The sequence below is a fragment of the Cavia porcellus genome, unplaced genomic scaffold (genome assembly GCF_034190915.1).
Source record: "Cavia porcellus strain 051 isolate PalLab524CR breed Dunkin Hartley unplaced genomic scaffold, mCavPor4.1 scaffold_18, whole genome shotgun sequence".
NCBI lineage: Eukaryota > Metazoa > Chordata > Mammalia > Rodentia > Caviidae > Cavia > Cavia porcellus.
The window spans coordinates 37015340-37040731 of NW_026947501.1; the positions used below are offsets into that span (position 1 = coordinate 37015340).

General features: G+C 39.0%; 1 protein-coding gene across 1 annotated transcript in view; it reads left to right on the plus strand.

Annotated features, from left to right (window-relative positions):
* The window catches only part of Dnah6 (dynein axonemal heavy chain 6), a 221096-nt gene that overhangs the window by 14847 nt on the left and 180857 nt on the right, over positions 1-25392 (plus strand). Inside the window, exons 5-11 of the mRNA XM_023564757.2 lie at positions 15527-15794; positions 17934-18068; positions 18157-18286; positions 18932-19049; positions 20456-20624; positions 21086-21202; positions 23760-23960. Of these exons, the coding sequence (XP_023420525.1) occupies positions 15527-15794; positions 17934-18068; positions 18157-18286; positions 18932-19049; positions 20456-20624; positions 21086-21202; positions 23760-23960 (1138 nt within the window). The remainder of the gene's footprint in view (positions 1-15526; positions 15795-17933; positions 18069-18156; positions 18287-18931; positions 19050-20455; positions 20625-21085; positions 21203-23759; positions 23961-25392) is intronic.

A 25392-nucleotide genomic window follows, 5' to 3' on the forward strand; every position in this document is an offset into this window, starting at 1 on the left:
CTCAGACCGAGAGTCCGCTACCGAAGCATGTCTTCACTATCAACCAAGTGCAATGAAGTTACATCAATTCAAAATCTAGAACAATAATCTGTCACTGCTAAGGCTACTGAATGTTTCCAGAACAAATGTGAAAAATGCAAAATAATGCTTTCCATTAAAGAATTAAACAGAGGTGAAACTACAGAAATCATTAAAAATTACTCTTCCCCAGTGCAAAAACAAAAAATAGCATGTGATTTCTGAAGCACCTCTGAGAAGGTATACCCAGAACAAAATGAGATGTAAGTTTTTGGCAAAATTATCATATTAACTGATGCTATGGGCATCAAAATAAAGTGTCTTGGCAGATGCTTTTTCTAACCAACCTCAGATGTACAATGCAAAACTCAGTGTGTGCCATCCACGATGTATATGTGAAAGGTTCTTGACGTCTAATGTCCCAATTATCATTAAAAACTTGTGCTTTAGGAGTTTTTTCCATTTACGTGTTAGCTGTGTTTTACACTGGAAAAGGTGCAAGGGCATCAGTAGTGTCTGAGCACTTAATTGTGTGTACAGCAAGAGAGGCTTTGGTCTCTCCAAGAGAACACACACCCATCAGTCTACCTCCAGGTAGGGCGGATGAGAGTGAAAATGGTGAATCACATCAAATTAAGGCCATTGCCATGTCATTTTCCACTGTCATACAGAGAAGAGAGGAAGTAGATTTTGTTTCTATCATAGAATATGGAGGCTGAGGATACTCATGCTCATAAGTTTTGAAGTGAATAGTAAGATTTAAAAGATTTCATGAAGCTACTTATACCAGTAAAGACCATTTCTGTGATTTTAGGAGTCCTGCTTAATGGGTAGGCTTTAGAGATGTGTTTTGACCACCCCTTCAGTTTCAAAATACTTTTAAAGTAAGAATACAACTGGAATTGAAGTTCACTAAATCCTAATGCAAATAACAAATGTTCCTTATTCTTTCCAGGGTTTGATGATTTTAGGGATTGAGGGAAATAACTGATATGTATTAGTGAGAATGTCTCTCCCTACCTTCTATTTAAATGCAGGAATGTAAGGAAATACTTTTTAATCCAAATGCAACCAGAGATGCTAAGAACTTTTTTTGTTGCCATCTCCTAAGTAGAAGCTCTCAGCTTTAAAGCATAATGCACTTGTCAACTGAAGCATCTGGCTCACTTCTAAAAGCAGACATGAAGGAAATGATCAAGAAATTCTTGATTTACAAATTGTACAGAGATCCAGAACTATGTAACTGAATTTCCAGTGACTACTGACGTTACCAAATATCTAAAGTTGTTTTAGGTCTTTAAATTTAAGAATAATATTAAAACTTGGAACAATCTGACTGTTAACTCTTATTTATTTAAAGTTCACATTAAACATCATTTAGCTGACTAAAGAGAACCTACTTAATTTTAAGATATTCTGGTTTATAGTTATTATTTTTAAATTGCAAAGTTTACATAAAATTGGTTCCCTGAAGGAGGGCTGAATATCCACAAGACAATTCCAAATACTGAGATTTTGAGTTACACAAATGTGTTTATGCCAGCCTGAACTCTGTATCTCAATAATATACCACATCCTTGAATTTTTTTAAACAATTTACAACATTTTCAATGCAAATTACCTAAAATTTTTGACCCTGTCAAGATCCACAACTCAGTTAACACTTAAATAGTTACCTTTCCACTTATTCATATTAGAAAAATTATTAAAGCTGAACATTAGGAGTTTTATAAGGCAAACAGTAATAAGAAAAAAGATTTCAAGTTAGGAAATACAGTAATCATTATCTCAAACTTGGCTTTGTGAAACGATCGTAACCTGTTTTTTTGCCAAAATGTTATTTGCATAAAAAGGCTATCAAATTAAATCAGTGACATGAGCACATTTTCTCAAAATACCCATCCCATCCAGAAGGGCTTAAACTTTTAAAATCATTTGCAAGAACAAAATATAAAACAAGGTCTTATTTTTAGATTAGTGTCAGATAAAAATACACAGTACTTTATATCCAAATGAATTGCTGTTACAGAATGGCATTTTCACCAACTTTCATGAAAATTTTTTCTACTTGAAACCTGAAAAACAAAAAAACCCATTAATATTAATAGTTCATGCACATTTAGAAAATGTAGATTAACATAACTCAGAATATTTTAAAACTTTATTACAAAAAATTTTTGTTACATGATAATGAATCTACTAAATCTACAAACAATAACTGTTAAGTTACAGAGCTATTTAGAATCCTCAAACTGAGATATTTGGAAGAACTTTGTTTTGAAGAGAAAAATATCTTTTGAGGATAAAATAAAGCAAATAAAATACTATCGGTATATTCTCAAAAATGAGTATCATCTAGCCTTTATTCTGACAACACTGAGATTCAAGTAAGACATTATTTATTTATAGAGGGATCTCCACATACAAATATTTCCCTTAAGATATGAATTACAAATTAAGTAGTATTGTGGAAATGGTGACTAATCCAAGCCACCACATAACCATCTGGTTTTTTTGTTTGTTTGTTTGTTTGTTTGTTTGTTTTAGCTTTTTACAAAAAAAACAAGAATAGAACATCACTTTTTGTTGTTTCATGCTTAAGTGCATTGGTGATCCAAAGAAAGAGTTTTTTTCAGGAGTCAACAAACATTTTGCAAATAATTAAACTTTGCAGATTAAGTGAAGGATAGTTTTAAGTTTAAGCACTTAACCTGATATTTGAGCACATATGAACTGAAAACAATCTCAAGTTTTGCCAGAAAGTACATTAATACCTACTGACAATAATTAGGAATTCAAAGCAAAATTTTAGTATTGGGACAATAGTCATTATAATCAACAAGTTCCTCTGGTCATTTTAGTCACTGTTATGGATCTGAACCTAAAGAAAGAATAATAGGATAAATAGAATAACATCTGTTTGTGTTTGAAATAAAGCGCCACCACTATGATATACAGATGTTTGATTCAAAGAAAGGAAAGAAACAACTTTCATAAGGTTTACAGTTTAAAAAGTGATGCTATTTTACCATTTTGAGAGAGGTTATCCACATTCTGGTTAATGGAAAAGGAAATTTCCTGCCATCAGAGACAGAATAATTGATCATCTTAAGCCATTTGCTGCCTCCTAATTTTATCAGATTTTTTTTCAGTAGTTAGTGATTATGCAGAATTTGAGTGAATAATTCATTCTGTGTTCATTAGAAATCCAGGTAACTACATCAAAAAGATTATGGTCATTGGTTTTGTTGCTTTAAGAGCTAGACTGCATTTACAACTTTTACTAATTGAACATTGACTATACCCCTTTCTGCCTTGTGTTTTAGTTTCCTTATTATACAATATAAAAAAATTATAATTAATGTCTTTAATTACAATTTAATTATGTGCAGTTACACAGATAATATTGTTCTACAGGTGTTTTATAACATACACAGTTCGGCAGGCATTGCTGGAAAGGAATATAGATATTTACCTTCCACCCTTTGTAAATACATGCTAGAGTCATAGCTTTCGATCCCATGGTGCAGAAACTCTTTCTGAGCATGTCCTTTATAAAGGTTCCTGAAACTGTGCTTATGAAGTTATTGCAAGAGTTACTGGTTCCTATGAGTAATAAAACTTTTACACCACGGTGGGTTCCACACCCAGCCATGTGGGTCCCCTTCCCTGGCAGGTGAGTTGTCACCTGAAGAAAGGATAGTAAGACTCCTCCGTGAAGGAATGTCTCTACTGTGAAAAGTGGTTCCTGTCTTGTGTCCTCCTCAGTAGACAGATGCCACATGTAGTCTATGAACATCTTGTGAGTTTAAACACTTTGTTGAATCAGTAAGACCTTCTTGGGCAATATTTAAGTGTTCCTTTGGGGGATTAGCATAAAAAGAGCCTCTTGTTGGTGTTGGATAATTCCCTCCCTGGTAGATGATGGGTTTTTCTCCATATCTATGTAATCTCACTTCACTATTGTTACAATTAAGTGGGTCCAAGTCTTGTTTTGTTTAGTTTTGCTCATTGAAATATAATCTTAGGTTACACTGATAAGGAACCATGGGTGCCTCTATTCAGCCTCTGTAGAGATTAATTCTTTGTAATATCAGTGAGTAAATACCGCAACGTAATGCTACCAGCACCAACTCTTAGTGAATCTCTAACATGGTCCTAAATGTTTCATATGTATTAACTCATTTAATCTTCATATCAGCTACCCTGGATAGTGCAGGCAGCATTTATAAATCAGGTTTATAAATGATGAAATAGTTGACGCATAGAGTTGAGTAATTCAATTTTACACAGCTAATGAGCCAGGCAGTTGGACTATAGACCCCAACTCTCATGCGCTGTGTCTAATGTACTGAAAATGACAGTTACTTCTGCCATTTGTGCTGGGCTTTGTGATAGGTGTTAGTATACATTATTTTATCCCACACAAACTCTATTAGAAAGGCATTATCCACAATTGAAAGAAGAGAAAAATGACATACAGATACATTAGGTATTTTTCTATTTGATACTATTTTATGATTTTTCAGATAAGAAATTCAGAATAACATCTGATACTCAAATCTCTCAATTTTGTGACTCAATTCTCTGTGAAGTGTCACTTTTAAAGCTATTAGAACTTAATGGATAGGTCGGGCTGTGTGACAGTTATTCTTGATTGTCAATTTGTCTGTTCTGAGAGAAGCCTAGGAGATAAGAAGAGCATATTTCTGGGTGTGTGTGGGTGGATCATGGGTGCCTCATCTTTGGGGTTCTATCCGGTCCCTGGCTCCTTTGTGTCTGGTTCTTCCCCTTCTCTCTGATGGCTGGCTGCCATGAGGTGAGCAGCTTTCTTCTGCCGTTACCTTTTTCCATGCCATTTCTGCCTTGGAGGCAGCTGACCATGGCCTGAATCCTCTGAAAACGTGAGCCCAAATAAGCCTTTCATCCTTTAAACTGCATAGTCGGATACTGTGTTTTGCTCCAGCAATCACATAATAAAGATTACATGGTAGAGCCCTCCCAATATATCAAGCATCTGTGAGGTTCATAGAAAGCTAAGAGAGAAGACATCATTTCTAGACACTTTAGGCCTAAATTGTGTTAACAAGTGGGGAGTGAAAAAAAAGTCTTGTGGTTATGTAAATTGGAATTTTCTTAAAAGACAGCATTCTGATTTCCATGTAAAGTTATGTAAAAGACTCCCCAATGAGGTAAATGTATTATGTCATAAGGAACAGATCATTTTGAAGTCATATTAACAGAAACCTTGCCAAATTACCTAATGCAATGATGGTTTTCTTAAACTAGTCAATAACAGTATTTAAATATAGTAAGCCAAATTTTAGTCAATATTTGGAAATTCTGAAAGCCCTTTGGACTGGAATTATCAAAAGTTCTTAGCTCCAGATTATCTTCCTACTCTTCTTTCAAACACTCCCCCAGGTGTACACACACACACACACACACACACACAATGCACCTAAATACACACTTTCAGACTGCTCTGGACCTATGACATTTTAATGAATGTCAGTTTCATTTTATTAAAAAAATGTTGAGCAACATAGTACAGTAGTTCTCAGCTTTGACCCCAATCTCCATAATTTATTTAATTGGTTCATGATGGAATTTGGGCAACAGAATTTCTTTAAAACTCACCTGATGATTCCAGCATACAACTAGAGTTGCACACTGTGGATCCACAGCAGCAATTTCTCAAGCAAGCCTCAAAGGAATTGTTAAATTGCATATTGTGAGCCCCAAGTGTCTGTAGGTTGAGGGGGCTCCTGGGAACCTATAATCCTCACCTGATGTTGATGCTTCTCATCCAAGGACCATCTACTGAGAACTATTGTCTCAAGAGTACCCTATTAACTGACCAAATGAGACATTTCCTCCTGTGTTTTTATTTAATTTGTATGTTAAAAGGTGTTCTCATCAGATAATTTATCACCTTTGGTGAATTAAAGCAGAAGTAGCTCAAGCATTTCTCTTCCCCAGTTTAGGTTAGCTCTAAACTCATACAGACTCATGATCTTCACTATCATCAAACAGATTAGGGTTGATCAGTGCAAACCTCAGGAAATTGCTGAGTCTTTCCAGACACTCGTTTGCTTAGTTTCATCCAATTAATGTGTTCAAATCACAGCAATTAAAAATAATGATGAGAACTTGCAGAGGGCCACAGAGTATATCTAATTCAGCCCGCTACCTCAAAGTAAGTAAGAATTTCTCTTACTTGTGGATATGAGGAGCCAGAAAGAGACAGGAGAAATACAAAAGGGTGCACAAAGACATGTGTATGCATTGAAGCATGACCTTCAATGAATGTGATGAAGAGAGAAACCATACTAAAATGGGTGATTTGTGCCAGATAGAAGGAACTAACATGAAACAGCAGAGTCTGGTGGAATAATCAGGACTTTACAACATGAAAAAAAGAAAGCTCTCGACAGTTCCCAGTTAGAAGGGTCACATGAAGTAGTCCGTGTTGGTCTGGTGGACTGGTTTTAAAATGAACAGAAGCATTTTCCATCACTGCAGGTATAATGTAGTTGCTGCTTGGAAAAACAGATCACACTGAGATTTTTTTGTGTTCAAAAATGGAAAGAATTAATTCTAGGAGAATTTTGTTTTAAAACTCAGTAGGTTGCTTGAGTTATGTTTGAAACGAAAAATAACAAGACACTTCGACTTACCACAAAAGCCCACGGCAGTTTTCACACTCCACGTGACTTTCTCACATAAGACACATACTTAGAGAAGTTAATAGAAGGCTTGAAGGTTAAGTATCATTTTGGATGGACAGAGAAGTTCTGCAGTAAAAGCATCTGACAAGGTGTCCATTCATCCTGCAGTGAACAACGCATCACTACAGATATTTTTCCCCAGCCACATGACAATGGAGTATAATTAAACTGACCTTCACATAAGTCTGATTTACAAACTTTCAAAACTAGGATTTTTGCTTATTTATTTGGATTATAAAGTCAATCTCTGACCAGCAAAGAAAGAATTTTATACTTAAATTTTTAACGTTCTCTTTTTAGGTGTTTAAAGAAGTTTCATTTTTCTAGTCATCTGAAAGAAAGGCCTTAAGGGAAAAAACATTTAAGTTCACTAGAGAGGGAGCAACTAAAATTAAGTTTGAACCTTGCATGCCAGGAGATGCCAGGTGGGCAGTCACCTCTGGATGCTGACGAACACCTGGAGGCAGCACATGCAGGGCAAAGCAGATTTCCAAGGAGTAGACTTGGGGACTTTCCCCTCAGCAATCAACGGGAAAGCCTGAGAAAATAAGATTCTGGAACAATGTGCACACACCCTCCTGATTTTCACAGAAACCTTTCTTGATCCCTCTGCCCCTCCTGTCTACCAGCTGGACTAGGCTTGAAGGAAGTCACTGTTGATCTTTGCAAGACTAATTTGTTTCAAGTAATAGGAAAAATCTTCAGAAATATTTTAAGAGGAATAGATGATTGGTTATGACTATTGAGTACACACCATTATACAGGAAATTTAAGAAAAGGAAGGTGTGTTAAGTTGAAGGGAGTAAGATCAAGAAAAATCTTTCTAAAACTAGGGGGAAGTTCTGCACATTTTTATAGGCAGAAGAAAATAGCCAGATGAAATGAGAGTTAGAAAAAAATGAAATGTAACATCTTTATCTTTATCTTTAGAGGAGAGCATGAGAGAGAAGCTTAGGAAGGAAAATACAGTATGTTGATTTTCTTTATAGTAATATCTGTTTGCAATACATCATGCATACATTTTTGGTGGAGCTTTGGCGTGGTTAAGTCCATTTGTTCTATGGTGAAGTTTAATTCTAACATTTCTTTCTTAATACTTTGGTTTATTTGTCTTTTTATGAGAGTGAGATACTAAAGTCCCCTACCATATTGTATTACTCTCTGTCCCTTTATGTTAAATAGTTTTTGCCTTATGAAATTGGAAGTCCTGAAATTTGATGCATAAATATTTGCAACTGTTATGTCTTCTTTGTGAATATTTCTTGTACCAAAATGTAGTGATCTTTTTTATCTGCTCTGGCCTGTTTAGGTTTGAAGTCACCTTTGTCAGAAATTAGAATAACTACTTCCACTTGCTTGGTAGTCTGGCTTCATGAAATAAAATACTTGCTTGGTTCCTTTGTGTTTTTAACTACTCTTCCAATGAGATTGATCTTTGGGCTCTTAGGTGTTTTTGACTTCCTTTATCTGTTCATAATTCCCTTGAGTATTTCCTGAAATGCTAATTTAGTAGTCATGAATCCCTTTGGATTATCTTTGTCTTGAAAGGTCTACATTTCTGCATCAATTTTGAAGGATAATTTTGCAGGATATAATAATCTAGGTTAGTAATTTTTTTTTATTTTATTTTATGACTTGAGAAACTACAAGTTCTCCTGGCCTCAAGGTTTGTGATGAGAAATTTCCCGTTAGTTTCATGGGCTTCCCTTTTTAGGTTTCTCTCACAGTCATAGTGTTCTCTCTTTGTTGTGACTGTCTTGGGATTTTTGACTCTGATGTGTCGATGTCCACTCCCGGCCGGCAGGAAGGACACACGACAAAGTCTGGTAGTGGACAACCTTTTCTTTTTATTTTCCTTCTCCGTACAGCCTGCCCTGGGTTCTCCCAGCTGAAGCCTCCTCTGGTCCGCTCCCCGCGGCTCCTTTTGTGCTTCAGTCTGCCCCAAAGCCTCTACCGGTCCGCTCTCCGCGGCTCCTTTTGGGCTTTTACTTCTGGGCTTCTACCTGGCTTCTTCTTCCGCCCAGGGGTGGCACCGGTATATATACGGGTACAGTGTCCAATCATGTTAAAGTAAGCAAGGCAAGCTGATTGGCTAACATCATCAGTTGCCAGGCAGACTATATTGTTGAGCGGGTTGTTTACGCGGTAAGCAGGAAACTAACATATTCGATGGGAGGGGTAATCTACCTCAGGCTTTGCTCTTTACCACAGGCCGCACGTCCGCCGCGCAAGGCGAGCTATCACAGACGCGGCTCCCAACATCTCCCCCTATTTTATTTTTTATGAATGTGCGCATCGTAGCCCTTCCTGGACTGGGTGCAGAGGCTTATGCCCTATGTGTAGGTCCACCGTAGGTCCTTGGCTTAGACCCTGGTTGGCCATGCCATGGTCTGCCAAGGCCCTGAGGCCCTCGTCCTTTTTCTAGGGCCAGGCACAAACTGGACGGAACCTGGATGCACACAAGCTTGCACTCATTTCCTCTCCGTAAAGAAATCCCCTCGGAGAGAAATTTAGACCTGGGCAGCATCTAACAGTCCAGCGGCTTACGTGCAGGATGGGGTAGGGCCTGGCTTAGGTCGAGTCGTGCTGGGGAGGCACGCTCTTACCCGTCATTGACTCACCTACCCTGCTGTGTATTGTCACCTTATGGAGGAGAATGAGGGATGCCCGCCATATCTAGACTCGGTCGTGGGCCAATTGAGCAAGCCATGCATATGCCTGAGGATCTTCTTGTCCATTTCGGGCTACCGCTATTTCTATTCATCTTATTGGTTGGTCTGTGATGGATCTCCAGTAGGGCAGGTCTGATCTTCAGTCGAGGGCTTTGTTGCCCGTGTCAGTCTCTCCGGTATCCACAGTGGTTCTCGTCCCGGTTCCTGTGGGAAAACACAAACCGCGCCTCGGTTCCAGCTGACCACTGGATCCGGGCCCATCCATTGTCCTGTCAGGACATCTTTCCACTTCACCCACCCTTTATGGTTGGGGGAAGGGTTGCAGTGCTCCACAGCTGGGGAGCGATTATTTAAATTTAAAAAATTGTGTGTGAATAGTGCCATGGATAATCGTGCCTTTGGGGCCAGGCCTTGGCCTACTCCCCCTTTTTGTTTTTTATTTTTTATTTTTTATTTTTATCTTTTTCGTTTTTTTTTTTTTTTTTTTTTATTGGTACCAGGGATCGAACTGGCGATTGCCTGCTTACAAGGCAGGCGCTTATGCCGCTAAGCTAAATCCCCAGCCCCCATTTCCTCGACCGGCGTTTTTCTCAGCCTGCTCGGCAGAGAACTCTGTGTACCAGGCTCGCCAATCCAGGTAACTACCCGAGGGCAGACACGCCTTTGCCAGCTGAATCCAGTCCGCGGGGGTGAGGGGCCCAGAAGACAGATTCTCCAGCATGGCAATGGTGTAAGGCGCAGTCGGCCCAAAGGTTGTAACTGCATTTTTAAGTTCTCTAATCTGCTTTATCTCAAAAGGCTCCCATACATTGCGTCCCTGGCCCATAGCTACTTGTACAGGAAATATCCCGTAGGGGCCACTATCTATCCCAGGTGGATGTACCTCATGAGACAAGCGTCCCCCCTGCCAAAGCCGCCTGTAAAAATACCGACCCGCCGGCGGCGGAGCATAAGACAGCGGCCGTGATTGGGCGGAAAATGGGGGCCCGTGCATCACTTCCTGTTCTGGCGAAAGGGGAGAGAGCTCCCAGGCGGCCGCCTCGTGGCGAGGAATCGCCTCCGGAAACGGCCCCCAAGGTGGGGCGGAAGGCTTCACCTCCCTCTCGCGCCGGGGAGCGCTCAGGAGCTCTCTACTCCTCCGCAGACCAGGTTGAGCAGAGCGCAATTCGCGGGGCAACGCTGGAAAAGAACCCTGCGACTCCTTATTGAGCGATTTAGGCTCCTGACAGCTGGTCTCTTTGGCCTCCTTGCCATTCAACTTTCCCTCGTCCTCGGAGTCAGACGACTCCGAGGCTAGAGCCCCGTCCTCCTCCTTAGCATCCTTGTTCCCCTTGACGGACCCCTCTCGGGAGCTCCCTGACTGGGCCTGCTCAGATACCCTGCGTACTTTTGTAAGCTCTTGAGAGCTTTCTCCACAACCACCCTCGCTCTTAGTGTTGCTACCTAACATGTTTCCCATCTTTTAATATGTTACTCACCGCGTGAGGCCCAAGGAATCCGCCACTTACGCGTGAGCCTGAGGGGAGTCTAAAAGCCCTGTAGGTGCGCGCCACCCAGAGCCCAGGCTTATCCCCAACTCACCTGTCTCGCAGCTCTGTACTGGAGCGTTGTCCACTTCCACGTCTCGGGGGTGATCAGTCCCCGGGCGGGCCTCCAAATGTCGATGTCCGCTCCCGGCCGGCAGGAAGGACACACGACAAAGTCTGGTAGTGGACAACCTTTTCTTTTTATTTTCCTTCTCCGTACAGCCTGCCCTGGGTTCTCCCAGCTGAAGCGGGAGAACCCCTTCTCTGGGTTCGCTCCCCGTGGCTCCTTTTGTGCTTCAGTCTGCCCCAAAGCCTCTACCGGTCCGCTCTCCGCGGCTCCTTTTGGGCTTTTACTTCTGGGCTTCTACCTGGCTTCTTCTTCCGCCCAGGGGTGGCACCGGTATATATACGGGTACAGTGTCCAATCATGTTAAAGTAAGCAAGGCAAGCTGATTGGCTAACATCATCAGTTGCCAGGCAGACTATATTGTTGAGCGGGTTGTTTACGCGGTAAGCAGGAAACTAACATATTCGATGGGAGGGGTAATCTACCTCAGGCTTTGCTCTTTACCACAGGCCGCACGTCCGCCGCGCAAGGCGAGCTATCACAGACGCGGCTCCCAACACTGATGCATTGTGGAGAGTTTCTTTTCTTGTCTTGTCTATTTGGGGTTCTAAATGTCTCACTGACCTAGGTATCCCTCTCATTTGCAAGCTAGGGGAAATTTTCTGCAATACTTCTGGTGAATAAATTTTTATACCATTGGTCCCTGCCTCTACCCCTTCATCAAGATCTATGATTCTTAAATTTATTCTTTTGGAGTCATCTAGGAGTTCTTAGATCACTTACTTATTTTGCTTGCCTTAACTGTTTTGTCAGTATTACTGAGTAAATATTCTATTCCATTAATGTTGTCCTCATATCTAGATATTTTGTGTACTTTCTGATTTTGCTAGCTGCAAAACTTTCAATTAAGCCTTTCATTTCCGAGATTTCTTCTTTTTACAGTCTCTGATTGTTTACCGAAGTGTTCTTTCATATTCTACACTATCTTCCTTAATTCACTCACCTACCTATTTGTATGTTTTTATTTATTTATTTATTTATTTATTTATTTATTTATTTTTGGGATCAAAAACAACCTCGCACTTGCTAAGTAGGCACTTGCGCTGATGAGTTATATCCCAGGCTCTGTTATCTGTTTTAAATTCATTGATCATTTTAGTGATTTGTTCATTCATCTGCTTAGTTATGTCTTCTTTATGTTTGTTAATTATCTTAGTAGTTGGTTCATTGAGCTGCTTATTTGTCTTTTGTTGGATCTCTTGGATCATTTTCATTATTTCTTGGTTGTCTGGAAACACATCCACTTTAGCGTCTGTAACATCCATTTGGGGGAGTTAGAAATTTTCCAAGGCATTTTGTTGTATTATGGCTTATTTCCACGTGTCCTTTCTGCTCTCTTAGATAGGCTTTAGAAGGGTGGTTGAATCTTGGGGCTATATACTTAAATGTGATATTAGGAGGTTTGGTCTAGTTGAAAGAGGCAGGCCCTGATAGACTTTATCTCCTTCCCTGCTTTCTCTCTCTCTCTCTCTCTCTCTCTCTCTCTCTCTCTCTCTCTGTCTCTCTCTCTCTCTCTCTCATCTCTCATCTCTGATCTCTGTCCAGGGTCCCAGACTGTGTCCCTGCCTCAGCCTCCATGACAAGCTCCTCCCTTTCCTTTTTTCTCTCCCTGGCATGTTCAGCTCCCATCTATGGTGACCCCTTCCAGTTCTAGAGCACTGTCTCCACTCTTCCCTGGAGCAGCAATCTCAGCAACTCCTGGAGCCGTAAATGCTTCCACCTTGCTTGATGCTGTGGGGAGGAGGAGCAGAGGTAGACTTGTTGCCTGAGCCATGACTACCCAAGCTGTCACTCGCTGTGCCCAACATTTTGCCATTTTTGTCTCTGCCTCAGTCTCCTGTTTCTCTGTCTGCATCACAGGTGCCTCAGTGCGCTGTGGTATGGAAATACAAGCTTGAGTCTGGGCTGTCTGGCTCAGCAGTCACAGCTTCTGGCTCTGCCTAAGTCCTTCATGGTGTTCTCATGCTTGAGATCCTCGCAGAGCCCAGAACTAAGGCTACTCTCCATTGCACAAACACCTGTCTCCAGGTCATTCCTGCATCCCAGCAGGAATGCTGCTGGGACCTGCCTGCACTGGGGCTGGTGGTGGCAAGGGTGAGCCCAAGCTGGCCTCCACTTCCCTGACGTGATCTCCGGACCCACACTGCCAGCAGTGCTCAATTAGGATCGGCACTTTTGCTTCTTATTCTAGCTTCTCCTACTTCTGATTTCACCTGTTTGCTGTCTTGTCCAGGTAAATTCCTGTGGGAGGGGGTCATTACTTCCCTGTTCAGCCATGCAGCCACTAACCTCAGTCAGTACCTCTGAGCAAACAAGAGTGAAGTTTCTTCTAGACTTCCATGATGGAATCTAATCAGAATGTTCATTCTCAAGGGGAAGTCCGAAAGAGCTCGCCTTTGCCTTCCCTTTGCTATTATCCTGTTTGTTCATTTTCAAGTAAAGTTCAGTGATTCACAAATATCATTATGTATCAGGACCAGCCCAGCAGCTTGTTAACCTAGAGTCTCAAAATATATGAAGATAATGAGTCTATGATGGATCCAGAAATCTATATGCTTAACAAACATCACAGGTGATTTTGATGCTGATGATACAGTTTTTGAAAATGATGTGTGTGAGTTCATTTGCCCTTTGAAGAATAGAGGTGTGGAGAGAAGAAGCATAATGGCTTGAAAATGAATGTCTTGCATAGGAAATTAAAAACCAGAAAGAATTTACAAGTGACACTGAGTGCCAACGAGCTGAAGTTCAACATCGTGGGCCACTTCTGCTACCTTCTAGAAGGATTTGTCAGTAGCAGGTTTGATCTTATTTTGCAGTTGGTCTAAAATCTGACATTAAGGAAGCTTCTGAAATTGATCGCTATTTCAGGGGCAAGTAGAATCCCTCCAAGAATATTCTAATTGTATCTCTAGCTACTGCAACAGACATAGAAAAACATTTACAGTATTTTTCACATACCTCACAGCACTGTGCAGTGCCTGACATCTCCCGCAGACATTTCTGAGATGAATTAACTAGAACACAAACAGATGGTGGGGTCAGGTCAAAGAGCAGGCTGCAGCAGCACCAGAGAGGAAAGTTCATGGCCAGCCCCTCTTCCACTCAAATGTATAATTGTTCTTGCTCAGTTTTTGTAAAGCAAACACAGAAGGTAAAAACTAAAAATGATTTGTTCCAGTGGTCCTTATTTTGATTAGCAGATCCAAAATTTATGAGAATTTTAATTCCCTCAAAATCAATCGCACAAGCACATAACTTTATTTGCAACAATTTTGGGTATTTCATTGATGGCCTGAGGCTATTCTATAGAGCCACGGACACAACTAAGAACTTAAAGAGAATATAGACATAGGAAACTGTTGATTTTCACTGGAGTAGTGGTATTTAATCTTTGTCCCTTACATATATCATTTACATAGTATTAACACAGAAACAATCTGAGAGGGCTGGGGATTTAGCTCAGCACCATAAGCACCTGCCTGGCAAGTGCAAGGTCATGAGTTCAGTGCCTGGTACAAAAAAAAAAAAAAAAAAAAAAGAAGGAAGACAAGAAACAACTGAGGTTTGATTTTTGTACTTAATCTTCATCTCATTCTACAGCTTAGAATGTAACCTGTCATAGAATCATCAATATTATTGTCCTAAATCCCTAAGTATAAACAGGTGCTCATACCTAACACTGGTTCTATTATTTTTAAGTTGCATATACTACTTCAATGTTATAGCTAAAATTAGAGAAAAAAAATATATATATATATATACTAGAGATAAACCCTTGTTTAAATAATTTTTACAAAGGTAGCCCTTTCTATTTTCATTACTTTTTTCTTGTGCCCCTGTTCCTGTTTTTACGCCTGTCTTGCTTTTCTTTACTTGATCTATTTTTGGTATGCACACCTGTGAAGAATTTGCCCCTGATGAAGAGGTAATTTTCAACTAAACAGTTTCTCAATAATGTTATTTTATGTGTGATGAATTGCATTTTAGCTTAATTTGTATCTTGTTTCTAATTTTATGTAATTCATGTTTTCTTTCATCTTTCTCATAATTCTGTCAATACTGGGTACCTTAAAACTCTTGTGGTATTAAATTTGAATAGTTTTGAAAGAGCTAATAATAAAAAATTTAGATCAGGAAAGAGTTCCTGCACAACTATTGTTTTAAATATCTATTTTAGATTTAATTTATTATAAAAGTCGTATCACTGCAATTACTGACCAGGCATATTGGAAAGATTGTGAAATCCTTAAAGTAGGCTCAACTCTTGTTTAAAACCAGGTCTCCCTCCTTCTCTTGAGTAGTCTGAAGACACTGCAGTTGGTTTAGACATTTTTCAGTTTAAATGGTATTTTTCCTGGAAAAATTTGTCTCTGCCACCAAGAAGTACTTCAATTGCTTGAGTTGCATCAAATAATTTATTCATGTGTCTCCATTTTTACTTGTTCACAGAGTCGTAAGTTATGAAAACATCAACAAAAATGACTACTACACTATTAGCCAAAAGGCAGTGACACACATTCACAATAATGACATTGAATATATCGAGATTGATCGATGGGAACAAGAATATCTGTATCACAGGGAACTTACTAAGATCCCCATATTTTCACTTTTCCGGAAATGGAAGGCTTTTACAGTGTGGAAGAAGAATGTCCGCTCCAAGAAAATCACTGCGTGTCGAAATTCTCTACAAAAAAATTTGTTCATTGTTAATGCCGTATGTATTTACTCTTCATATTTTAAAAGAAGTCCTGTCAAAGCAAGTGTGGTTTTATTACAGTATTTGTACAAACTGTCCCTGAAATAGGATTTTTTGAAAGAATTCAAAAATTTTGTCCTGTCTTGTCACTTAGGAATCTGCCAGTGTAGTGGAGTCTCCTCTTTTTCACCTAGGGTCGCAAATCTTGCACAGATTTCCTTTAACTAGAAGCAAACTAAGGGCCTGGTTTTTGTGATCTCCTTTGTTGTTGGTCACTTTTAAACACACCCAATGGCCACCCTATTACCTCTTCTCTCATCTTCGAGACACGCAGGCCATTATGGTCCAAAATAATGTGGGATGTGTTTTCATCAACCAGCAAAGGTATCATATGTGTTCCTTTGCCATGGATTCAGACAGTAGAGAAGATATTTATATATATGTTAGATGCTGGGGCAATTATAGGAAATGAAAAGTTAAAAGGATGCCTGGCTGTATTCACTGAGTTTCAACTAGCATTAAAAGATTTCTCCTTGGTTTCTTGCAAGGAACTGAAATTATCATTACTGCCATGCTCAAAGAACTGTGTCTTCAGCTGTCTATTTCTATGACACTGAGTCACAACCTTCCAGATCTAAAGCCTCAAATTTACTATTTACTAGTCATTTCCTTCACGTTGCTATGGTAATCTGAAAGTTTTTTATCAACATGTCAGTTATAAAACAAAAGAACGTTCATGAACGATGGTAAACATCGGTATTAGTGCCAGACAAATATGTAAGATGTACCATCTCAGATCATCCACACCACTGAGCCTTCTGAGCTGTGAAAAAATAACACATGTCCTTCTGAACATCAGACTCAACCCCGAGGCCTCTCCTTTTATAACTGATCCATCAGTTATCTGAAACCATTTTGCCATATTTCATATTTTACCATGTCTTATTATCATTAGTTGTTACTAAATATGCAAAAATAGTGACCAGTTCTTATAGATGAGGTTGAAGGAATAAACAATGGAATTGTTTGAAATTTTGTTCTTAAAACAGCCGACTTATCCCTACATTTTCTTAAAACAACTTTGTGGACATATAATTTGTGTGCTACATAATTTACCATGTAAAATGTAAAATTCAATGATTTCATTGTATTCATGGATTTGATCAATAATCACTACAGTCATTTTTAGAACATATTCCAAAAAGAAACTCCAATACTGATTAATGTTTATTCTGTGTTGCTCCTCAACTCTCTTTTATCTTCCCCCAGTTATAAGCAACCAGTAATCTACATTCTGTCTCTGAATAGGTTTGCCTATTCTGTACATTTCATACAATGAAACTACATAATATTTGGACCCTTGATGACTTTTTTTAAAGCTAACATGATGCTTTCATTTTTTATGTTGTAAAAATAGTCCATCTTTTTACTGGCAAATTGCCTTCTTTTATATAGTTTTATATTTTTATTTCTCCATTTGTAGATATTTGGGTTGCTTACACTTTTTGACAATTATGAGTAATATTGTCAGGTAATTCATGTACAAGTGTCAGTAATTGCCACAATTGTCAGTAATTCATGTACAAGTTTTTGTCTGAACATGTTTTCACTTGTCTTGGGCATATCCCTTGGAACTGAATTGCCAGATCATAAGTAACTATGTTTAGCTTTTTGAAGAAATACGCAACAGCTTTTCAAAAGAACTTGTTACCTGCTGAAAATTTAAAGTCAAATTTAGCTTTGTTCTGTGTTATAGCCTCTTAGATTGACAGATGATCCCACCTATTATCATTATGACTGGATAATTAAAGTCTTTAGGGTAATACAAAGAATCTTGTAATCACCATTAGTCAAAACTAATGAAACTTAAGATATTGACCAGTTTTCTATTTCATACCCTCATTTTCATCCATTAAATAACTAACAGGTATGCATGTGTTTTCAAAATGAAATAAGAGGAATTTAGATGAATTAAATCTGGCAATTTGAAGAATGCTTTAGAAAAAAGCTTCAGAAGAATTCTACTTAATGTATACATTGTTCGTTTGACTCTTTAACATATTTGTTCCCCGTAACCATTTTTGCTTCCCACATGTTTTATACTTTTAAAATAAAAGATTTTTAACTAAATAATGATAAATTCTTATTTTCATTCAGTATTTACGACCAGCTCTTCTTAAAATAAATGAACTGTGTTATCAAATCAGCTTCATGGGACTTTGTTGTATTGAAAAATGTCACACCTACACCCTGCAGGAATTTAAGGCTGCACAAGTCATACGTCTAGAGGAGGTAAGGAATTTTGTCTGTAATGATGAAGATTATTTTCCTCTTCCTGACACGCTGGTATCACTAATTATACATATTTTTCAATGTCTAGGTGACAGCGCTCCTAGAAGAATTTCGAAGTATGGCCAAAGATGTGGTCAGAAAGGCTTGTCGACTTGCTTTGCGTGCTGTGGGATTTGTTCCTGATGACTGTGCTTTGGAACCTGTGGAGAATATGAAAGGCAGAGTACCTAGATATATCAGAAGTAGCAATTTTCTAAAATATCAGCTATTTTTTATTCTATTTTTCTTGGGTTTAAATAACTATTCTCCTTTTCAATTGTTCCACACTTCTGCTTGATAAATTATAAATTCAGTGTATCTTGTGGTAGGAAAACCCTGTAAATGTTGCATTTTCCTTGCATTCCTCCTACTTGTGGAGAATATTCCTAAACTGCCCACAGGATCTTAATTTATAGACATTCTGTAGTGGGCTCTGGGTGTGCCTGCTTAAAAATACATCAAACTACTAGTGCAGATGATAGGCTGTTAAAATTAAGGGACTGAATGATGCTCAGGTCTGCCTGGGTGGTACGGACTCTGAAAGATGACACAAATGCCAGAGGAAGGAGGATGGCGGTGTTCCTAGGAAAGAGATGGCACGATCTACAGTTCACTTCCCTTTAACAAGAATATCAGTGGACTGAATGACTGTGGTCTTCTCTTGAGCTGAAATCCATTAATGTGAAATGCATGAAATTTTGAAATGCTTCACAAACCAAAGAATTCTGTTATTTTTTGTATTTGTTTTGTTGTTTTGTTTGAGTTTATATTGAAAGAAGTGGAATTTTACCCCAGGATTCTTATTGTGCTTCTGTCGTTTTTAGATTTTGATAGACCAATGAACCTTGAAATGCCATTTGAGGCACCCTCTCATGGAGACTCCGAAAAAATGACCTACACAGAACAAGCCAGCAAGAGGCACCACTGCATAAGGCTGACATGGTAAATGATTACTCTTTCTTTCAAGAAAAATTAGAGCATCTGCCTTTTTTACTCTCATTCAAAGTTAAAAGCTGCAAGGTGAGGGATATGTACATTTGCATGACCAGAGTAATTATTACTGTTCATGTCCAAACATCATGAGGATAGCTTAAATTCATAAAATAAAACCAATAATTCTTTCTAGAAATGTCTCATTAAAAAAAAAAAATCAAGCCCTTCACTACAGGGTCCACTAATAGTGATGAGAATTTGGTGGTATGGTGACCTGAATCCCACCCACCAACCACTACCCACAAAGCAGCTGCGAGTACAGGCAGGCTAGAAGAGACTGAAGGATAATTTCAAGACCAAAAGCTCCTCGTTAAGCACTAAGGCTTTGTTTCCTTCTGGCTCAGGCTGGAGCATGCAGACCCGCAACAAGGTAGGCTGTGCTAAGAGGAAGCCAGGGACACAGAAACCTGTGGACCTCCTTGAGCTGACAGGGAGAGTGTCACCCTTTTGATCACAAGAGAACTACAGTCAGGTGCGAAGTCGCCCCCACCCAGGACTGGAAGCCAGGAGACTCTCAGCAGAAATAACTGTGTCTCCTGTTTATCCAACTGGGTACTGATGTTGACTATCAGAGTTTGGATTTTCCATCATTCTAAAGCCTCATGATGACAGATAACTCTTGCAAAGATCACCAAATGTGATCTGGAAAACTGTCCATGAAACTATAAAGTATCAGGTATTGTTATTCAGTGCTCACTTACTTAATCCACCAATCAAAAACATCTATTCAGTAAATCTTAATCATGTACTAGTTTATATGAAATGTCTGTGTAGTTTGTAAAAATTGTGCAAGACCATCATCAGGACCAAAGATGGGGTGGAGACCCCAAGCACCATGTGAACAAAAGAAAAAATTATCCCAAATGTTTTTTCTTGTCTGTGTCTGCATTCTAATCACTCAAGGAAGTATAAAATTCAAACCTTTGGATTAAAAATTTCTATTGAACAACACTTATTCCATAGCAAAAATTTCATACTCATACCATTAGAATGCAAGTTACCGTTCGAATGCTAGATGTTGTATGCATAGAATGCTCTGTAAAGCACCTTTTAAAAAATCTAATGGCCCTTGACAAGATGAGCTATATGCATGTCCTTAACATTTGTATTGCTCAGCATGTAGCCTATCGAAGAGTTAGAACATCTAAGAAGATTAATGTAGCATAGTTGAGTGTATTTTGTGCTTAAAAGAGAAGAACATCTCTAAGAACAAGTCTTCTGCACAACAAATCTGTGATGTTATAATGTAATCTGATCAAAAAGCAAGGAGAAATGATACAAGGCTAATTTACTTTAGAGTCACTGCCAGAAAATAGTATAGAAAGCTGAAGCAGTATTTACCTTCTCTTTTCAAGCTTTATTCGTCTAAATGACTATCTAATTGAGAACACCCTGCATGTCGTAACGGTGAATTCTGCTAACTCTCTTTTGAATTACCTCACTGACAAAATCAAGCGGACACCTTCAGCAGATGTCATTCAGAAATGGATTACTGAAGAGAAGCCTGAAGCCACTGACAAAAAGGTATATTCTGATGAAATTAAAATTCACCAGTCAACATATATTGAGCAGAGCTTATTATGAATTATCTGTGTATGGAAGAAATAGAGACATTTTATTTAAATATATTTTTGTTGAACTATTATTATGTTATTAGTATTATTTCTACTAAGTATATCAACTCCATTTCTATTTAAATATTATCAACTTCATCTGCCTCAAGCATGCTTAGTGTATTTTCCCAGCTTACTGTTTGCCTTCCCATTTTCCTGACAGTACTTTTACGAGGAAAGACAATTTACATTGCTGTGTGATCTCTCAGTATTTGCATTTTTTCTTGCTAGAGAATTATTCTCTGATAGACTTTCTGCATGCTGAGATTATCAGCCAATTGTATAAACTTAAGTGGATATGTCTTTGTTTATCTGTTTTGTTTTCTATCTTGGCACTAGTGTCTTTATAACACTGCAAATGTGCTATTTCAGGGGTCTCCCGTGGTGGAAAAGCAGGAAGAAGATGAATCTCTCATCCCCATGTTTCTCACAGAACTGATTCTGACAGTCCAGTCCCTACTCTTCGAGCCTTCTCTGGAAGACTTCCTGGTGTGTGTTTCTTCATGTAATATTCATGTGACCACTTTACTATCAGATGATTGGCAGGATTGCAGTTGTCCAAAAGGATCATGGGAAAGAGAGAAAACACTGTTCTCTCATGTCATTATCTCGTATACAAACTATATGAAAGATAAAACATTATATTTAAATTGAGGCACATCAGGGCCTGGATAAAGATATACCGTGCACAAACTTTAGAATTGACTCCAGGTGTCTTGCCAAGGGGAGTCCAAGAAATCACTGTTGTAGACGTTAATTTTTTGTCTTTTTTGAGATAGGGTTTCACTATGCAGTTCAAGCTGGCCTTAAGCTTATTTTGTAGCCCACACCAGCCCCAAACTAGCAGTGAGCCTTTTGCCTCAGCCTCTTGAGTGCTGGGATTTACAGGCATGCGCCACCATGCCCAGTGAAAGGTAGACATCATTTTTGACATCTTTTTAATAGCACACTGAATCTGAGAGAATTTTGTTGTTTCGGTTACTTATGGCTCTTACAATACTTAGCAGCTTAGAACAGTAAGCATTCCCTGGCTGAGTTACTCTAGGTCAGGGTCAGGCTTGCTGCTTAGCTTATTCGCTACTTCACAGCCTCCCCAGGCGTCAGCTGGACATGTCTTATGCCAGACTTGACCAGAAAGGATCCACTGCTGAGTTCCCTCAGACTGTCAATGGAAGACGGGTCTGTGGACCTAAGAACTGGTATCTCTCTTTTCTTGAGGGTGTCGACCAGAGATGATCCTTAGGTCCTAGACTCCCCCATGGTCCCTTATCATGTGGCCTGCTCTCTAAGCAGTTTAAAACATGGCTATTGCATCTTCAAAGGCCACTGGAGGGTTTCCTTTAGGAAGCATCCAATCCTTTTATGGACAGTTTTCCCTTGATCGAGTCAGGGCTACTCAGAGTAATCACCTTTTGAATTAACGCAGAGTCAACTGATTTGGCACCTTCTTTCTACATGCAGAATCCTTCCTCCTTTGCCACACAATGTAACCTCATCACAGCAATGACATCCCATCGCTTTCATAGGTCCCATCCACACTCAGCAGCAGGGGATTGTAATGGTGTGCATAAAGGGGACAGGAATCTTGGGATTCCTTATTATTTTGCCTACCACAAGGGTTTACATGCATAGATTAGTAAGTCAGAGTCTTTATTTTGTTTCTAGCTAGTACAATTTGGCACAAGACCAAAATGAGGATCTCTAGATTTCAGTCTTGTCTTTATAGTTAATAAGCTATTTGGTCAGGGAGGAGACCACTTATGTCTCTGGGGTTTGATGTCTGCATTTGTAAGATAAGAATACACATGAGCTCCACAGTCATCTCCTGTCCCATCAGTCTATGATTCTGCAGTGCAAGAGATTGGTCATTTTAAGACCTTTACAATGACAGGCTGGGCTTCTGGTGATGGCTACGTTATTCAGAGAACCACTGGCTCCCCCAGCTTCTCCTGAGCACAAGACCCATGTGCTTCACAAGTTATATAAAGTACGTTCAAAATGTGTGGTGAATATTTACAAACGTTTATGAAGCACACTGTCATCAGTCCTGCGGAGAATCCTCCCCTCACTTCTAACACATTGATCCCATCATTCTCACACTTCCTGAGGCCGTTGTGGACATCTCCTTTTGGGTGTGCCTTTAAAGCACGTGATCTAAGAATACAGTGAATGCTGTTGTTGAGTGCTTTCCAACAGAAAAGAAAAGTAGGCTCTTAGAAACACTGTGATGTGACCTCTTCTACACTCATCTGCCACTGTGTGACTTCTGGCTCTTCCCCAAAGCCAAAATGACCATGAAAGGTAAACATTTTGAATGGATGCAGGATATCAAAGCAGCCACCACAGCAGGATGAAAGACACAAAAAAAGACTTCCAGAACTGCTTCAGAAAGTGGCAGAAACAATGGATAAGCACATTTAAATCAAAGGGGAGTACTTTAAGGGGATTAATAGCAATGTGTCTTTATTTAATATAATTTTTTTTTACCGGTACCAGGGATCGAACTCACGACCACGGGCTTGCAAGGGAGGTGCTTATGCCACTGGGCTAAGCCCCTATTTAATGTAATTTTTAAAAAATTAAAGTTCACGCTAGTTTTTAATCATTCCTTGTTGGTGCCACAGATGACACAAGGAAGGCTGTCCCACAGGCAGCTGGATGTCCTTTGCATCCAAATGACAGGCCTCAGAAAACTCTATACCCTTCTTGTTTCCTGTTGTAGGACTGTCTTCCACATGCAGGTATTTTTAATTCCTTCTTAGTAAAAATAGCATATCTGTGATTTTAGCAGTGCTTTGTTCACATTTCAAATATGGATCATATCACAGTGCACTGAGATTTTTTTACTCTGCCTCTTTCTTGATTAGAAAATAGATGTCTCAAAAGCAGGACTATGCCTCCTTATTTGTCATGTACTCTGAAGCAATACAGAACCTGGCTGATTGAATAAGTTATTATTTTTTAGCATTTTAGGAAATTCAGAGAGCATTCATAAATATAGTCATCCAGATATTTACATTTATGTGTATGCTTTTCTCTCTAACAGGATGGTATTTCAGGTGCAATTAACCATTTTCAAAGCACTGTGCTGTCAGTGCCTAATCTCGTGCCTGACGGGTATTTTGATGCTTTCACCAGCCCTTACATCAACAACAAACGTGAGGAAAAAACCTGCGGCTCTGGGCCAAGTTTATCGTCTGTGTTTGATGATGATAGGAATTTTCACACAATTATCTTTCAAATAAAGGTATTTTTCTATAACTAAAACTATGTCGTAGAACCCGGTGTGGTGGTGCAAGCCTGTAATCCTAGCACTTGGGAGGCTGACGCAGGAGGATCATTGCAAGTTCGAGACTGACCTGAGCTACAGAGTGAGCTCAAGGCCAGCCTGAACTGCATAGTGAGACCCTGTCTCAAAAAGTCAAAAAAAAAAAACAAAACCCTATTTTGTAACAATCTCAATTGCTAAGAAATTGAACAATATTTTTCTTACTGTCTTTAAATGTTCTATTTATGAAAATTGGAATACACTTAGTATCTAAATGGTAAAATTTGGAAATAATATTGAAACCTCATTAAGCAAGAGATAGCCTTTTAAAAGCATTACAAATTTATGGCAAAACAGTTACATATCTTTGGCAACCCATTTGTGTGTGATTCCAGAGAAATAGGGGTGGCTACTGGGGATGCTGAGACAAAAGCAAGACTAGGATGCGTTGGCAGCTAGCAGTATTTTAATTTAAGCCACACTGTATTAAATATTTTGTGATTTATTAAAATAAATTATTTGAAGCTCATTAGAAAAAAACGTCCCGACATCTATCCATAATCTGTCAAATGTAGGCACAATCCAAAGCGTACTTGAAGACTTTGGAAATAGTTTTGCATTTACTCAAATGCTCCAATCTAAGCAGAAATTTTTATGCAGGAGTCTTCAAGAGGAGATCAGTGTGAGAAGGGAAAGAACAGCGCTACTCTTGCTTTGATTTCCTTGAGGTCTTTGGTAGCCCGGTTGACTGCACGGAAAATAGGAATGTGGCCCCATTGCCTGCGGTCACCTATTCTCCTGGGCAGCCAAGCGCTGCCACCGGTTTCAGACTTAACGTTTGCCTGTGTGTCAGTCACGGAGCTCCTCTATGCATACGCTTCTCTGTAACTCAAAATTAGCGTAGTGTCTAAAGCTGTTCATTTCATAAAGCTATCATTGTAACTATCCTGGTATGATTTTATTTTTAAAATTATTTGAATTGTACATTTATGGGGCATGGTATGATATTTTGATACTTGTATAAGAATAAGTCATGGTAAAGCCTTTCCCTTCCTTGTGTTCCCTTCCCTCTATCTTTTGATCTCCTTTGCACCTGCGAACGATCTGTCTCTCTACTTCTATCATCTATCTTTTATTTTGCTCTTTATTTATAGTTCTGGTTCTTCTCCACTAGTATTTGTACTAAAGAAGATATTTCACAACCTGCTTTCATTCACTGCCTACAATATTATCTGACCATCAGGTTTCTCTCCCTCAGTCAATTACTTTCCTTTAAAATGATGACTATAATATTTTTGATCAAAAGTTATGTTTTCCATTTGGAGAAGCCAAAGATAAAGCCAGTCTGAATATAAATTACTACACGTATCTTCAAAACATAATAAGGGTTCTACAAGGAAAAAGAAAAAGC